This window comes from Odontesthes bonariensis, chromosome 4 (genome assembly GCF_027942865.1).
Source record: "Odontesthes bonariensis isolate fOdoBon6 chromosome 4, fOdoBon6.hap1, whole genome shotgun sequence".
In the NCBI taxonomy this organism is placed as follows: domain Eukaryota; kingdom Metazoa; phylum Chordata; class Actinopteri; order Atheriniformes; family Atherinopsidae; genus Odontesthes; species Odontesthes bonariensis.
The window spans coordinates 18,300,724-18,317,206 of NC_134509.1; the positions used below are offsets into that span (position 1 = coordinate 18,300,724).

General features: G+C 47.5%; 2 protein-coding genes across 9 annotated transcripts in view; one reads left to right on the plus strand and one right to left on the minus strand.

Moving 5' to 3' along the window:
* Positions 1 to 10,598, plus strand: part of mtus1b (microtubule associated tumor suppressor 1b) — a 58,746-nt gene extending 48,148 nt beyond the window's left edge. For 6 of the 7 annotated variants that reach the window (XM_075463303.1, XM_075463302.1, XM_075463304.1 and 3 more), the window contains 9 exons: positions 2,985 to 3,051; positions 5,528 to 5,651; positions 5,753 to 5,843; positions 7,276 to 7,381; positions 7,474 to 7,547; positions 7,754 to 7,852; positions 8,068 to 8,184; positions 8,295 to 8,392; positions 9,598 to 10,598. In XM_075463303.1, coding sequence (XP_075319418.1) covers positions 2,985 to 3,051; positions 5,528 to 5,651; positions 5,753 to 5,843; positions 7,276 to 7,381; positions 7,474 to 7,547; positions 7,754 to 7,852; positions 8,068 to 8,184; positions 8,295 to 8,392; positions 9,598 to 9,811 — 990 coding nt within the window. In that variant the 3' untranslated portion in view covers positions 9,812 to 10,598. Of the gene's footprint in view, positions 1 to 436; positions 633 to 2,984; positions 3,052 to 5,527; positions 5,652 to 5,752; positions 5,844 to 7,275; positions 7,382 to 7,473; positions 7,548 to 7,753; positions 7,853 to 8,067; positions 8,185 to 8,294; positions 8,393 to 9,597 lie in introns of those variants that run through there. The other variant, XM_075463310.1, reaches the window with a different exon arrangement.
* Positions 10,591 to 15,134, minus strand: LOC142378613 (fibrinogen-like protein 1). 2 transcript variants are annotated; one of them, XM_075463325.1, is made up of 8 exons: positions 15,022 to 15,134; positions 14,562 to 14,743; positions 13,658 to 13,826; positions 12,730 to 12,889; positions 12,540 to 12,637; positions 12,375 to 12,463; positions 11,011 to 11,207; positions 10,591 to 10,929 (listed from the first exon to the last, which is right to left on the minus strand). In XM_075463325.1, exons 2-8 carry the CDS (start codon positions 14,616 to 14,618, stop codon positions 10,704 to 10,706), a joined length of 996 nt encoding a protein of 331 aa, XP_075319440.1. In that variant the 5' UTR covers positions 14,619 to 14,743; positions 15,022 to 15,134; the 3' UTR covers positions 10,591 to 10,703. The 2 variants fall into 2 exon arrangements, with proteins under 2 accessions (XP_075319440.1, XP_075319442.1); XM_075463327.1 differs by lacking the exon at positions 15,022 to 15,134 and having other exon boundaries at positions 14,562 to 14,798.
* Positions 15,135 to 16,483: the final 1,349 nt, after the last annotated feature.

Genomic DNA, 16,483 nt, shown 5'->3' on the forward strand with positions numbered 1-16,483 from the left:
GTGGGCAGGGCAGGGCAGGGCAGGGCAGGGGGTTTCTGTGGGTCTGCACTCAAACAGCTGGTGGCAGCTTTTAGTTTTCTTCAGCAGGAAGATGTTTGTTTCTACAGTTCTGCTCCTCTGTTCAGTTTCCTGGATTCTGTTTGGATATTTTACTGCTTCCAGGGAGTTGAAATGAGCTGAAGTTTGAACTGTGCTCCAGTTTACTGCAGAAATGGTTCCTGAAACTCACCAGGACAAAGTTAAGAGAAGGTTGGAACGACTTCAAGGCAGATTAACCAGTTTTCTCTGATGGTGGAGAGTCAGAATACGAAGAGCGGAAGGTGCTGCAGAAATAACTGACATTCCTTCATCGTGTGATCTGCAGGCAGGAGGAGGAGAAACGGGGGAGGGGGGGGGGGGGGGGACGGGGGAGGGACGGGGGAGGTCTGTGGTTAACAGGTAGAGAGGGGGAGGAGTGGATGTGCTCGGAGCGTCTCACACGGGAGGAAGGTTTGTGCCCGCTGAGCGACCGGTGAGGGACGGGAGGAGGAACAGCTGTGAGGAGTGTTTGTTCAGTCATGGGCTCCACGGAGAGCAAAGCCCACTCAAAGTCCAGCAAGACCCCCCATCACCGCCGCAAAAAGAAACGCAAGGTGCGTGTTTCCTTTACCGCTGCTCTTCTTTCTCTCCACGGCTCTCGCTTTAAGCTCAACTTTCTGGAAAGTTTGTGGTCAGGAAGGAATTTTACAACCATATTTTCCTCCTTTTTGTGGCTTTAGGTGCAGCCTCTGAGCTCAGGTTGTTCACAGAAGCTGTTCCACAACCATCTGTGAACATATTTTCTGCTACTTCAGAGTTTTGGATCTTCTCTGTGAGAACCGTCTCGGTGCCTTTTCACCCCGTCCTCCCTCTTTGTTGTCTTTAGTCTTTCTTCTTTCACTGGATCTGACCCCAGATCAGACAGCAGATGGACTTTATGAGCGTCAGAAAGTAAGACGGCAGCAGTACAGATGCCGTGTTTCACGGTGAATTCCACCATCTCTGCCACTGTGTGACGCTCTAAAAGCGGTAAATGGGACGTGGGTGCATGCAGATGTGCAGGATCAGAATGTTCTGTGTTGGAGAGCAGCCGTGCGCTTTGGAAAGCTGTGTGTCGGCCTCGGTGTGAGTGTTGGAAATGAACAGGCAGCACAGAGGCTGAAGCAGCTGCTGTTCCAGGTGATATTTCAGGTTTTCTCTGGTTGTTTTGCGTTGGACGTCCCAGCTGATGTTGTTGTGAGATGAACAAGAACTGGATGCTTAAAGGTCAAATGGAAAAGATGGTACAGACTTAATGGAAAGAAATGCTTTGGATCATCTGAGGGATGAAACCTGTGAACAGGAGAGACGTCATGCGGCTCAGCTGCAACAAAGCTCCCCTAAAAAGCAAAGAAATGTGTCTTAAGACAGACAAACATCTGTCTCAAAGGACAGAAAGTGACTCCGGGAAGCTGAGAGGATTCTTTTAACTTTGACTTGTCCTGTAAGAAACCCCTACAGCTGAAATAAAGCCGGGCTGATGTTGTGTAAACACGCGGATGTTAGAAGTGATTCAGGCGGTAACGTCTCACCGTGACTGCACAGAGAGGCAGAACTGCACACTCAGTGTTCTAATGGGACGCACTTTGAGCTGCCCCACAAACCTACAACTCTTTTTGTAAATGAAGTGGAAAAAATCCGAGTTTAAAGGAGTATTTTGCACAGTCGAAGCGGTTATCTTAAAGTTGTTAATGTCTCTGGTTCTTTTCGGGACACTTTTGGGCCAATCCCCAAACGGTCTTCTTCTATCGAAGGCCTTGGAGACATTTGTCTCTGTACAGTTGATAGAATTCATGAATGATGAGTGTTTTTTAACTGGTTTTAGAGCACTTCACCGCTCAGAGACTGCTCGACCAACGACCTCCTGCTGAGTGCAGGCAGATGAAACCGATCGGGTTCAGATCTTTTAGATTTAAATGCTGCCTTTGATGCTGAGTCCTGGGTTGGAATTGGGAACATTTTGGGTCACTGACCCTCCTCGACAGTTCAGCTGACCAGTGGAGAACCGCAGGGCTCAGTCCTCGGGCCCCTCTGTTCTCTGTGTACAGCTTATTCAGAATCAGATGCCTTAATGCGTTTCAGGTGATCAGAATCAGAAACGGCTTGAACTGAAGCAGCTGTGGTTCGTTGGTTCAGAAGGAAAAGTTGTTGAACTAACGTTCATTCAGCTCGTGTTTCCTCATGTTCTGTATTAAAACCTGAAAACGCTGCATCTCCAACGGCGTGATTCATCTTTAAATAGGACGTTCTACCCGAAGAGCAAAGCTTCGGCTGCCGTTTGTGCACGTTCATCACGGCACAAAGCGTGTTTTACATCAACGGCTTCACATTGTGAGGTCCTCTCTGTGCTAAGCTCACATAAACTTACCTGATCCAATCCCAAACATGTTGTAAACTCAGTTTAGATTCTTGGAAAGAAAACAAGTTTCAGATAAAATCAGCTAAATTTCAGCTGCTGCTCACTGTGATTTATTAAAAGGCTTCACTGAGTGGTTACTGTTTGCAAAAGCAGCATCAAAACTCAGCAAGTGATGGACTAATACAACATCTTCCCACTTTGAACTCAATGAAGAGCAGAAAAGAGGATGTGAAACTAATTCTCTGTAAAATATCAAGTGAAAATAAAGTAAATGTGTTTGTTTTCCTGTAGCTCAGAGAGGGAAAAGCATGCGTTCAGACTTTCAACCACTGCTGATCCAATCCAGCTGCAGACATTAATAAGTCTGAAATGTTTTGTCCATGTAAATAATTTCCAGAAAAGTAAACGACACAAATTAATCGTCTGCTCCCCGTAAAGTGTTGTTCAAACACTGAGCGGTTGTGTAATCTCAAAGTTTCTGATTTAAAAACTTGCTCATAAACTGAAGGACAAAGTTCAGACAGATGTCTGACAGTCTAAACGGCGTCCGCTCTTCTTCTCTCTGCAGCGTGAAGACGCCCTGAAGCAGAAGAGGGAGCTGTCCCTGGATCTGTCCAAGCTGCGGGATGAGCTGGGTAAGAGCCTCTGCCCCCCCCCCCCCCCCCCCCCCCCCCCCCAATCTATTTGCATGCGACACACACACAGGTGAAGCCGATCGGGGACGGGACAACGGCCATTCAAAGCACGGTGGTGTTTGAGATGTTGTTGGTGCAGCTGCTGTTCAGGAGGATCGGGGGAGGAGCTCCACGCAGGCTGCGACCTGCAAACACGTCTGTCAGCTGCTTTTATGAGCGCGCATTAGCATCGATGTGCTGTTGCATTAAACGTCCACACTTTAGTGTAAAAACTGTGAACCGCCCTGAGGAGCAGCTCAGTCAGTAAAAATGCTGAAAGCTGTCAGCAGAAGCTAAACTTTGAGTTATTTCCTAATGACTCCACTCACTTCAGTTAATTTATCCTCCAGCGACAGACGCTTGGATCAGATATATTTCAGCTGGATCCAAGAAATTTAAGACGTTTAAATTCCCTTCAGTTCAGTTTCAAGAGCCAAACCACAGCAAGTGCCGTCATCTCACTTCAAAGATCTTAGTAATCGTAATACAACGTGCACGAGGCGAACGTGGTGCCATCTGCCGGGACCAGCTGGGGGCCGAAAGAGGGGACAAGGAGCGCCGTAACGCCAGGCCAGGGATACCTGCTGAGAGTTGATGACCACAGTGATTTCATCAGGACATGTGACGTCCAGGAGGAGGAGGCTGAAAGAGGCGGAAGCGGGTTTCACAAAAAGGATGCAGCATCTGAAAAGCTTGCGTTGGAGTTACTGGAGCGGAGTAGAGACGAGAATAAATTGATTTCAGGGTGAATTTAACAGCGTGGGGATGTGACAGAAGGACGCAGCGTCAGCAAGTCACCCGACCTGAAACGGAGGCAGACTTGGTGGAACACATCTCCATCATGTGTCTGAGTGCAGATGTGGAACTGGAGCAGATCAGTGAGCCTGCTGCTCTGCTCTGCTCTGATAAAACGGTAAAGCGATTAGTTTCCGTGTGTTTGGGGTGTCTCGGTGGCTCCGCAGGGTCTGGCAGACCGCCACATGACTGCCTCTGAGGCACGAGTTTGACCTTGATGGTTAAAAACAACCATCGCGCTTCACCGAGACGAGGAACCTTCACACACTCGTGTGTGTGTGCGTGTGTGTGTGTGTGTGTGTGTGTGTGTGTGCAAACACATAAAACCCAGAAGTGAAACCCTTTGGTCTGAGCTGCCCTCCTCTTCCCACTTTCCCTCCATCCGTCACCTCGAGCTGCCGCCGACTTTTACTGCCGCGCCGACCTTTGGCTCGTCTCCTCGCACACAGAGCTGAGGAATGTCAGCAATGTATAGACCCCTGCTGTCACCACACACACACACACACACACACACAGCTGTCTGTTCATACACTGAGCTTTGTTTGGTGCTTTAATAGTTTTCTGGTTTTACGGCATAAAGTTACTGCAGCTTCAGCTCCACCTTCTCCTCCTTCTTCTTCTACGCTCAGATTAAATGCAGAAATGTGCAGAAAGAATCCTATAATTGAGCTGCTTTGGTCCGTTTTTTTCGTGGGTCTACACCAGCATTTTCTCTCTGTTCTTGTCTTTGCAGTGAAGATTGTCTCCGTTTCCGCTCATTTTCTGTTTCTGTTTCTTTCTTCTTTGTGCCCACTTTTTTCGTTTTTTGTATTCCAGCTGTTTGTGGTCATATTTGAATTTTTCTAAACCTGTTCTCTGCTGTATTAGAAGCACAGATCTGGTTCCCTGAAAGCTTCTGAGGTCACTGCATACGAGTGATGAATGAAACCTGCTCTGCTGTGAAAGAATGTAGATCAGATGCAGAATAAAATGAGTTTGCAGCTTTGTCCTTAGGTGCTGTAACCAGCATGATGTCACTGTCTGCACCTGCTGCACACACACACACACACACACACACACACACACACACACACACACACACACACACACACACACACACACACACTTCCCGTCTGTGATAGAGAAGTTGTGTCCGAGATGCTGTCAGCTGCCGTTGCCGCGGTGTCTCCATCACAACGGTGAAGTGAACACACAGAGCTCCATTCAGGGGAAACAGCAACTGTCCCGGCTGCAGCCGGCTGTTACTCACACAGAACTGATATTGACAGAGGCGTTGTGTAAATGTTGTGCTCTGCCTGGTGTCTGGATCTGTTCCTAAATATTTCAGATCAGACCCGCAGTAAATTGGAGCGCCGTGTGATAACGGGTGGAGGGAAGCGTGCGTGTGCCTGCAGCTCCAACAGGAGGGAGTTCTGCTGCATACCTCTGGGCTGACTCGCAGATGTTTCAGGGTCGATCTGCAGCAGAACTCATTAAACTGGAATGTGTTTGACTGCAGAGACTCAGAAAATATGCTCCTGGTTACCTGTTGAGACCGATGCAGGCGCGTCCTCCCCCTCCAGGAGACGACGGACCAGTTGTGTGTGCGTCTGAACTCATTAACAGCTGCTCTGTCTCTGTTCTTCTGGTGTTTCTTGTCCAGTTGTGTCGTCGCAATGCTGCGAGCGTCTGCAGAGGGAGAAGGAGGAGGCCCGTGTCAGCCTGGAGGAGGCCGTGAAGAGGCTGGAGGAGCAGCACCGGGAGGAGCTGGTGCAGCTGGAGGACAGGTGAGGCGTCCACCTCTGCTGCTCAAGCTGCTGTTCGCTGGGACTCTGATCCGATCTGATCCTCTGAACTGATCCGATCCTCTGAACTCTGTGGGTTTCAGGTTGAGGAGCTTTTACCAAACAGAGTGGGACAAAGTGCACCAGGTGTACCAGGAAGAGGCTGACAAATGTCGCGTGTTGATGGAGCAGCAGGTCGGCCCACACGCACACACGTGCACGCACACGCACACGCACACACACGCACACACACACACACACACACACACACATGCACAGTCAACAAGCCGACACATGTTAGTTTTGCAAAAGGTTCCTCAGCGTGCGTCGCTCCTATAAAACCAGGTTTTACAAGCAGATAATTACCCAGCAGACGGTTACAAAGCAAACACGACCTGATTAAAGGTGTGATGGACTGAGAGCTCTGATTGGCTGCTGGCAGCTCCCCTGACCTCTGAGTCTGATTGGATGATTGGATTCAGCACTCAGCTGCTCACAGGAGAGAGTTTTCTGACCGTCATGCTCACCTTTGTCCCGGTTGATTGGATCAGAGCTCTGCAGCCACATCTTTAGGTCCATCTTGGCTGTTATTCTGTAAGAATCTGAATGTTTAGAGCGGAGCTGCAAATGTTTCTGCTTCTCAGAGCCGGTATTTTAACTGGCGCACCTCCACCTGTCTGCAGCTGACTTCTACAGCCAATCAGAGCTGCCGGCGACCTGAGCGATGGCTGCGACGGCTGCTGATGTGAGCAGCTGATCTTTCAGGGCTTTCTGTTAGATCAGCGCTGTCAGAAAGTAGGTTTAATTGTGCGAAATCACTTCTTCTGGAGAGCCAAAGCAAAAGTTAAAAGAATATGAACCTGGACTTCTCCAGTAACAGCAGCTGAAAGAGGAAATAAGGGGTCCGTTTTCTTCTTCAAACTAAAAACTCATTCAGGAAGATGATTAAAAACTGACGTTCATGGATCCACATCTGAAAATAAATATCTGGACACGAGCTGCTTTTCATGATTTCTTTCTGAGATCATCCACCATAAAGATTTATTTAAAAACAAAAAAAAAATGTTTGAACCTCAGACTCATAAAACTCTGTTAAATGAACTTATTACAGAATTTAAAATGAGTCAGAGTGAGAAACGCAGTTCTACATCTATGAATAACCTCTTTAGAGTCGTAACGACCTCTGCATCCTGAAGGCACCTCTGCAGATGTGCCACTCACATCTGCAGAGGTGCCTTTTATGGTGTTCACCAGTTTCTGGGACAACACAAACATATAAAGATCTGCTCCTGCAGATCCGAGATGAGACTGAGTTTGGGTTCAGGAGGACCGATGATCGAGCTTTTAGGAATATTAAACCAGAATCGGGCATCATTTCATTCATGCTTCAGAGTCGATAACGGATCTGAGAAGAAAAAGACAACCTCTTCTTCATCGACTGGCTCCGATGGGAAAGTTTTAAAAGCTTCCGTTTGTCTGAGTTTCATTTGAATTCTTACAAATGAGTCCAGGAGAATCTGAGACGTGCTAAAGTCTAAAGAAGCATCGGTCCAAAGTGCTCTCAGAGTCGCCCACCTGTGATTGGATCACGCAGGTTACATGTTAACACCAGGCTCTGTTCCTTCAGGTGGAGGAGCTGAGAAGACGGCAGGAGGCGGAGAGGAAGAACCAGGAAGCGGGTCACAGCCAGAGGATGGAGTCTCTCAAACAGCAGTATGAGAGCTCCATAGAAGGTGTGTGTGTGTGTGTGTGTGTGTGTGTTCAGATGGTCAAACAACTGAATGTCTAAGCTTGGTCATGTGACCGTTGATGCTTGTTGTTTCAGAGCTGAGGAGGATCCAGCACGCGGAGCTGGAGGATCTGCAAAAAACACTGAAAGAGACGGAAACTTCTCTCTCTGTAAGAATCTCTGAGCTTCACATTCCCAGCGTCAGAGTTTCACCACTTCAGATGTTCGAAGTTCTGAACAGACTATTTGTTTCCCAGCACGTGGTTTCATGGGAATGTTTTCTAAAAGTCCAGATTCTGCTGCCGATAACTTCCCTGAAATCAGACTGAACCGTCACTCAGTTTCACTTCAGTAGGCGTTTGTGTCCGTCCTGCAGGAGAAGATATCCGAGCTGTCAGCCGAGAAGGAGGATCTGAGCGAGAAGCTGCGAGCTGAGGAGGAGCGGAGGCGGCGGATCCTCAGCGACAAGAATCTGGTAAACACCTGCTTTAGGACTGATGAATTCCTCCAGCAGAAACATTTCTAACAGAGATGAAAGATGTTGGTTAAAAAGCTGGAAGAGCTTCTGCAGGACTTCAGGCAGCAGAGGGAGAGCTGAGCATCTGTTTCTCTGTGGGGCTTGACTGCCCCCTGCTGGTCTGGAAGCGTCACACAACCATGAACCAGCCTTTCCTCTGATTGTTTGTGCAGAAGGACTCCCACACGGTGTACCTGGAGCAGGAGCTGGAGAGCCTGAAGGTGGTGCTGGAGATCAAGAACAACCAGCTGCACCAGAAGGAGAAGAAGCTCATGGAGATGGACAAACTGGTTGGCATCCCTTCCTCCACCTTCATTGTGCCTTTTTTAAGCCGTGTTTTTAGGAGTAATGCTCGTATTTAAGTGTTAATCTGAGCCCGCCATGTGACCGATCGCTGCAGGTGGAGACGAACGTGAAGCTGGAGGAGTGTCTGACGAAGGTCCAGCAGGAGAATGAGGACTACAGGGCGAGGATGGACAAACATGCGGCTCTGTCCAAGTACGCACTTTTACACTCCCCTATACTTCTCTGCTTTCATATTAACTTCATTCTAAACTTATTTTGTTTGCCCCTTGGGTGTTGTTGTGTTTATTTTGGATCTTCTGTTCAGGCAGTTTGAAACTAAGAAAACTCAGTTTTACTCTGAACTGAGGAGTGAAAGTATGAAGACGGACGACGTTAGAAGTGAAAGTTGAAGCCAAGAGGACAGAATGCTCTGAATGAATAAATTAAAGCATTTGTGGGTTTTTTTTACCTTTTAACTTAGCTGCTTAACATCTATTTAAACTTAATGGGAAACTCAAGAGATGACATATTAAGCTGAAACATCTGGGCAGAAGGAAAGATTATCAGGTATGTAAGGAAAGAGGTGGAGCGCCCCCTCTGGGTCGGGATGAGTCTCTACCTCAGGGGGAGCAGTTTCAGTATCTCTGGATCTGGTTCTCAGTGATAGTTAGTTGGAGTCAGAGATGGACAGACGGATCGGGGCTCCGTCAGCAGTAATGAGGGCGCTGCTCCGGTCCGTTGTGGTGAAGCCGGAAGGAGAAGCTTTCAGGTTACTGCTCCATCTTTGTTCCAACCCTCACCTGTGGGCACAGATCTGGATAGTGAGCCAAAGGATGAGGTCGTGGATACGAGCGGCTGAAATGAGTTTCCTTCAGAGGGGGGCGGGGCTCAGCCTTACAGCTAGGGGGAGGAGCTCCACCATCTGGGGGGAGGAGCTCCATCATACAGCCCGTGTAGCTTATTTGTAAATTGATTCATGCAGTGATTCTTTAATTTCTTCATCTTTTCTCTTTGAAAGTTACAGAGCATAAAAAGTTATTTCTGTCTTCTTGGTGTTTTTTTTTTGTTGTTGTTGTTTTTTTTTATACTTCTTCAGTTCAGAAAAAAAGACTAAAGGAGCCACTTTACAAAAATCAAGAATAGAAAAACTTATGTCAGTTTGGTTTGTATTAGAAGTCCTGAACGTGCCCGGACTGTTTGTCAGAACCCTTTCAGCCTTTGTCTCCATCAGATAAAACTTTGTCGACCTGCCCTCGGCTGCAGCTCCAACACTGCTCATGTGGGTTTATCTCCCAGCAGCCTTTCCTTCAGCTCATAGCCTTTAAGACGGAACAGTTTGCTTTGACTTTATTTAGAGTTTTTATTGATGAAATTCGGATGAAATGCTCTGTCTGACGGCTCTCTGTCTCCCCCTGCAGGCAGCTGTCCAGCGAGCAGGCCGTCCTGCAGCAGACGCTGCAGAAGGAGTCCAAGGTCAACAAGCGCCTGTCCATGGAGAACGAGGAGCTGCTGTGGAAGCTGCACAACGGCGACCTGCTGGCCAGCCCCCGCCGCCTCTCCCCAACCTCGCCCTTCAGCTCGCCGCGGAACTCCGCCTCCTTCCCCACAGCTGCGCCGTTATCACCCAGATAACGAGCCTCGGAGATGGCAGCGGCTCCAGATACGGACTCCTCAGTCACAGCAGAGAGGGCCTCGTGCGTTTTGAGTCAGACGCGTTAAACGTGGAAAGCGAGGACGCTGCAGTGGCACCGATGCACTTCCATCTGAGCGTGGGACTGGCCTCGCTCTGAGTTCTACCAAAGGCCTGATTCTCTGACGTACCTGAAGGACCCGCAGGCACACCTCAGGGTCTGAGGACCCGTGGTGGGACCCGTCTCGTTCTCGTGCTCCTCTTTCTACGAAGCGGAGAAACTTTGGATTTGTGGCGGATCATAAGAAGACGGGTACCTGACGGGGGATTTGCACAGCTTATTTAGCCTTTCCCTTCTTTTAAAGAGGTTCCTTTTTCTCCCAAAGAGCGAAGCTCAATCGCTGGTCTGTTCCAGATGAACTTCAAACCGGAACAAACACTGATCAGAACTGTTGACACGAACCTTGGAACCGGTGGACGTGTGTTCCTCTCCGTAATCTCCTCACAACTTCTACCTTAATCTGCTCTGTGGAATGTAATCCCCCTCGGACTAAAAGCTGGTCAGACCAGCTCAGCCTGAGACAAATATGCAGTTTATTTCCTCCCACTCCCTTTTCCCCCAAACAGACATCTGAAACGATGACTCATCTCACGCTGATCTTTCTGTTGAATAAAAAGTGTGTGTGTGTGTGTGTGTGTGTGTGTCCTGAACCTCACGTGTACCCAACATGCCTCAGTGTACGAAGTCGTGTTTTATTTTGGACACAGAATAAAATCCATATGACATCAGAGGAAGCAACACTGTTTTATTCGAGCTTTAAGACAAATGCACGCAGGCGGCAGCTAGGCGGGGCGGGATCGGACCACCGGAGCCCGCTTCGTGTTGCTTTCCGCCTACTGACCATAAGGAGGATGGTCGTTGTCCTCTGGCGGCGTCAACTGCGCCGGCCACTGCGCTATGATGCCCGGCAGGTGCTTGAGGTCGGAGGCTCGCAGCATCATCACCACAGACTTGATGGCGTACGACCAGCCGTGCCAGATGTACCACTCCACGCCGTCGTCGGTCATGGCTTCGAACGGTCCGTTGTAGAAATGATCGTTCACGTTACCCGAGTCGCACCTGCGGAGACGGAGAAAGTGAACATGGTCCTCCTCGTTGAAAGCCACAGTGCGGGCAAAGCGTGTGAAGCGTGCGCGTTACCGGCAGAACCACCAGCCCGACTTGCTGAGTCTGATGCAGCGGCCGTTGTCTCTGTCGGCGTCGATGTAGTTGGGGTGGTCGTAGGTGCTGAATTTGATGCCGCCGGAGCACGGGCTGTTGGGATTCATCACACGGGCGTCAGCCAGCGCGTCCCCTGCGTCCCCGGTGTACTGGCCCACGTGGAGCTGGTACTGGTCCTGTAGCGCACGGACAGATTCACCATCAGTCGTTACTTTCACCTCCAACTGCATCGATTACATGTTTAAATAAATATCTGTGATCTCTGTGAAACTTTCTTTGATCGGCTGATGAATATGTTTCTTCTGGCTGTGGAAAAACTCACGTGAACGAATTAAAATGGTAGAAACTTCTCGTTCTGAGAGGAGAATTAAAAAAAAACAAAACGGCATCTTTGACGTTAGTCTCGCTCTGAAAAAGGGGAAATTTGGAGGGAAGTCGGTGATGGATGGAGGAAAAGATCTGAACGGGATGTGACTATAACTTGGAGGATAAAGTTCAGTTTGAAAGCACAAGAAGAAGAGTTCAGCGTAACAAGCGAGCAGCATAAACAGAAAAACGTGTTTCATGTTTGGATTTAGTTGATTCAATAAAGTCTGACATCAAGAATCAACCGAACTGGACTCTGATTTAATTGTGACGTATGAACTGAACATATTCCAGGTTTCCTCTTGTTTACTCACATTTCAGCTGGAATGTGTTGGTTGGGGCAGTTTGGAGCTGCTGATGTGGTGAAGAGACAAAATATTTAAAAGATTCGGTCCAAAAGCAGTTAAATATTCAGATTGGATTAATACCAAGAGGACATTCTTTTGACTTTGGACCCGTTCTGTTGCACAGCCTAAGAATGGGACAAAATAAGAGCTGGAACTCTGCATCACTTGGTATCCTCAGTGTCAGAACGGAGACATCACAGCGTGGGAACAGACTCCTGAACAGATGAAACATGTTGAGTTCAGGCTGTCGGACATGAAGCAACAGTTGAGGTAAATGGAGTTCCTGTGGCTTCGTTCCACCCTGTCAGGAGCACATCTGCACATCTGCACACAGGAACTCCATCACCAGTCGAAGCCAAAATAAGCAGCGACGCTTGTTAAACAACTTCTCTTCACAACTGACAGAATGACCACAAAGGAGCGAAGGGAAGAACAGCCAGGTGACCTTGGGACTGTTTCTGTAGCAACAGGAGCTTCCACAGTCTAAATAAGAGCTGCTGTTATGGGAACCTGAGGAGGCAAGGTTAGAGGTGTGGGTGGGGGGGGCAGGAGACCGGAGACCAAGAGTCGGTCGAATTAAAAGACCTCCTGAACGCTTCATGGGGGATCTGCTTTAAACTTTACTTTTACCTTTTCGTTGTCCACTTTGAAGTTCTTGTACTCCGCAAAGCGCTTGTTGCCCTTGAAGTCCTCCATGTCGACGCGCATGTCGTAGTTCCCTACAAGACAAGCGGGTTACACGCGCTGCCGAGCCGTAACGTGAGGCGGAGCGCCGTAATGAGCAGGTGTACGCACCCTGAGAGGTGAGGTGGTGCAGAGGCTCGTTTCCCAGCCAGAACTCCCCGTTCGGAGACACCACGTCTCCAAAGCCGTGCTTGTACTCCACCCACGCTCTGCACACACACACACACACACACACACACACGTGTTCACATGTAAGCGTGTAAAGGTTTGTTTTTAACGTGTGTCAGGGCGACGCACACACCTGTCGAAGCTCTCCCTTCCGTCTTTCCTCCTCTGGAAGACCGTCCATCCTCCTCCGTTGTTCATGTCGCAGTAGACGCTCAGCGCCGTGGGGGAGCCGTCGGGCTGAATGACGTACAGCCCGCCGGCTACGTTACCGTCTGCAAACACTTCAGAGCAGTCTGCGCACACACACACACACACACACACACACACCAGGTGACAACACGCTTCTGGAGATTCTTCCTGCCTGAAGGAGCAGGCGTCTGAAGCCCCTTTCACACATGAGAACCCAACAGTGATGTCTTCTCCTTCTCTTTCCTCACCACCCCTCCCGTAAACGTGGCGCCGCTGCTCTGTGAGGGTTAAACTGCGTCACAGCAACGGTTTGGGGTGAGGAAAATGCAACGAGGCGTTTGGCCAAATGAGTTCTTATCAAGCTGAAAAATTCTGATCAGATTAAGTCCTTTATCTGAAAATAATGAGAGAAACCTCTGGGTGCTGCAGCTAAACATTGAGATGAAACCATTTAAACAGCTGATCATACATGCAAGTCGGTCATCTGTGGAGTCATTTCATCAGGAATTTCCCGTCATTTCTTCACTATTTTTATCCAACGGGACTTTAGAGCATCAGTAAAATCAGTTTGGACTCAAAGATCTGACACAAATGGTTTTAAGTTGCTCATTTCACATCCAGCTGGAGAAATATCTCCAACCAAAGCTGCTCAATACTACAACCTTTAACACAACTTAACTAAAAACAAACCTTTACAACGGTTATTAAATGCACTTATAGTGAGAAAAACTGCTCTAAAGAGAGCGATGGTGTAACCGTTCAGCTGCACGAGATGGAACATGCAGAGTCGGCCCTTTAAACATTATTACTCAGGATCATTTGCTGACTTTGTGTTCATTCTCCTTCTGTGTGGATGTGTCGTGTGAACCCACCCCTGTAGAGGTTCTCGGGGCCCAGGTGTGTGTTGGGGATGTACTGCAGCTGCTGCGACTGGCTGTCGTGGATCTCCAGGATGTAGCGGTGCTGGTCGTTGATCACTCTTAGCAGGCCCTGGATCTCTGCTTCCAGGCGGACCACCCTCTCCTCACACGGGACGGGCGCCTGGACACAAACAGAACCAACATCCTGGACTGAGATAACATGAGAAACTGGTGTGTAAACCTGTAAACAGCACGTTTTTCTGACCACTGGAGGAGAATCTGAACCAGCTGTTTCTGTCCTGTGGAGATCTCCCAGTTAACAACCATCAGCTCGTCTTTTACAACATTAAATCCTGTTTTATGTACCTTTTCAGGCTGCTACGAGTTTGTCTTTAAAACATGAAAACCTGGAGGACTTTGCTGCATCAATAATGAAACTGTGGAATATGTCATGTGCTGTAGTTTGGACACTTTTTTTTATCGTGTCCTGATACGTTTAACCTTAAAATGACTTTAACATTATTACATCTGTTGATATTTTTGTTGAATAAATTAAAGTTGATCTTTCTTGTGATGTTGCTGTTTCAGAGAGAATCGTTTCCTTGTTCAAGTCAACTTTTACACGAGCGCACGTTGAGATTAGATGTGATGAAGAAGGCAGCAGGTGAGCTCGTCTCTACGGGAACAGTGTTGTAACTTATCCTCAAACAGCTTGAGAAGGAACAATAAACAGTTTGTCTGTATTTCAGATAACAGACCACAGCTGTTTGCTGAATCTCATTTTTCAGTGTTGTGACCATCACAAAAGATACTCTAATCATGTGTTTAGTGAACCTACTAGCTACCTCTGGGTGGATCATCATAAACAGTTCTAATCGTTTTACATGCAGATAGTTTCGGTTTTACGGTGTCTTACCGTCAGAGAGGAAGCCAGGTGAAGGAGAAAGGCCAGTGATCTCGTCAGTGCTGCCATGATCGATGACCTGACTGATGAGTGAAGCGACCTGCTGCTGACTGAATCTGAGTCGTCTGGCTGGTGTCTCTTTATGTCGGAGCGCCTCAGAGCAGGCGGAGGTCAGAACGCTGCACGGCCTCCATCTGGTGGCCGAAGCAAACAGAAAAACCTCAAACTGAACCTCCCTGTCATCAGCCGCTGGCTCCAGTAAGGCAGGAGAGGTTCAGATGGAGGCAGGTCGAGTCCGAGTCGGCGCAGAGGCAGGGAGAGGAGACACGGTGACAAAAAGAGGGCCATGCTACATGCAACTAAGAATCCTACACTCACAGTTTTCTCCAGAACTGTGCAGATATATATTTTTCAATAAATATATCCACATGCTACAGTGACTTGTCAGGACTTATTAAATAATTTCACCTACCATGTGGAACCCACAGGAGCACAGAAGGCTTCTCCCAAACAGATCTTTCGTGTGGCTCTGCAGGGGACAAGCATCAATTTTCTCCAGGGCCCTTTTCCACTTCTTCACCCTGGATGTCCGCCAGTTGAGAAGTGGTATTGGCCCTGGGCATATTTTACACAGATGTCCCTCCAGTAAGCATCGGGTTTCCCTGTCTTAGTCATCTGCAAACATGAAATATAAAACAGTTTAATGTAAAGCTAGGCTTTGTGTACAGACAGAGTGGAGGAAATTATACATGTATGTATGTATGTATGTATGAAGGCATGTTTTGCATTACTGTTTTATTTTTGTTGTGAAGCACTTTGTAAATGTATGTTTTAAAAAGTGCTATATAATAAAGTAATAATAATTATTAAGCATGTTTAAAACACCTGGACACATCTGTCTGCTCTGCTCAAACACATAACCAGGCTCCATTACCGGAGAAGATATACCACCACAGATTGCCGATAAATTACTATTCCACTGAAGGACAATGAAACTTGGCACAATTCTTTCACATCTTAAGGCTTTCCCCTAGAAATCGGCAGCGTTTATAGAGGAAATAAACAAACAAATAAGTTACTATTGGTCTTCTGATTCTGTCATATCACCATTATCCCCACCATCGCCACACAGCGCTATGTGTACAGCAACGTTATTACAGGCAGAAGCTCCGTTAGCAAAACGGCTACTTAACAAGAAAGTTGAAATACAAGTTGAATTACATGCTAACGGGATGGTAAATTAAATCTCATATTGTCTTGTAACACGGTTTAACATTCGGCTTTGACATGGCGTTGCTTTTACGAGTATTAACAAAGTTTCCCGACCTTTACTTGTGTTTTTGTCGCTCTGGTATTAAGCGGTGCGGGTGAAAAACATGGCCGATAGTCCAAAAAGATAACCCCGCCTTTTTAGAGGGTAACCCCGCCTTCTACCTCATGTGACTTTGTTAGGATTTGTTACGAGTTGTTCGGAATTGTGTTCGGACCTCGTTTGAAACTCTGTGATGTGTTCGGACCTAGGTTCGGACCTGGGTTAGGACTTGTTAGGACATGTTACAATGTGTTAGGAAAATGTTAGGATGTGTTCGGACCTCTTCTCTCTGTGACACACAACAACTATCAGCTTAAAACCGCTCATTTCTGCCTTTCTGTATCATATTTTCACATAGTTTGCTTGTATTTGCTCCTCTGCTGCTGCAATAATACAGACTCCCTTTATTATATTCTAAATGCCTATAAATAAATACAAAAGAAGGGCACAAAATTACATTAATTTACTACATTTGTCTTCAGATTGGTAAATAGATTAATTTAACAGACAGAAATATGAAATTATAAGCAAAACAAATTATTGAAATAAGCGAATAAAAGCCAAGTGAAAAAAATCGATTAAAACAAGTAAATAAATGCAAAAAGTAACACTGGCAGGTGTT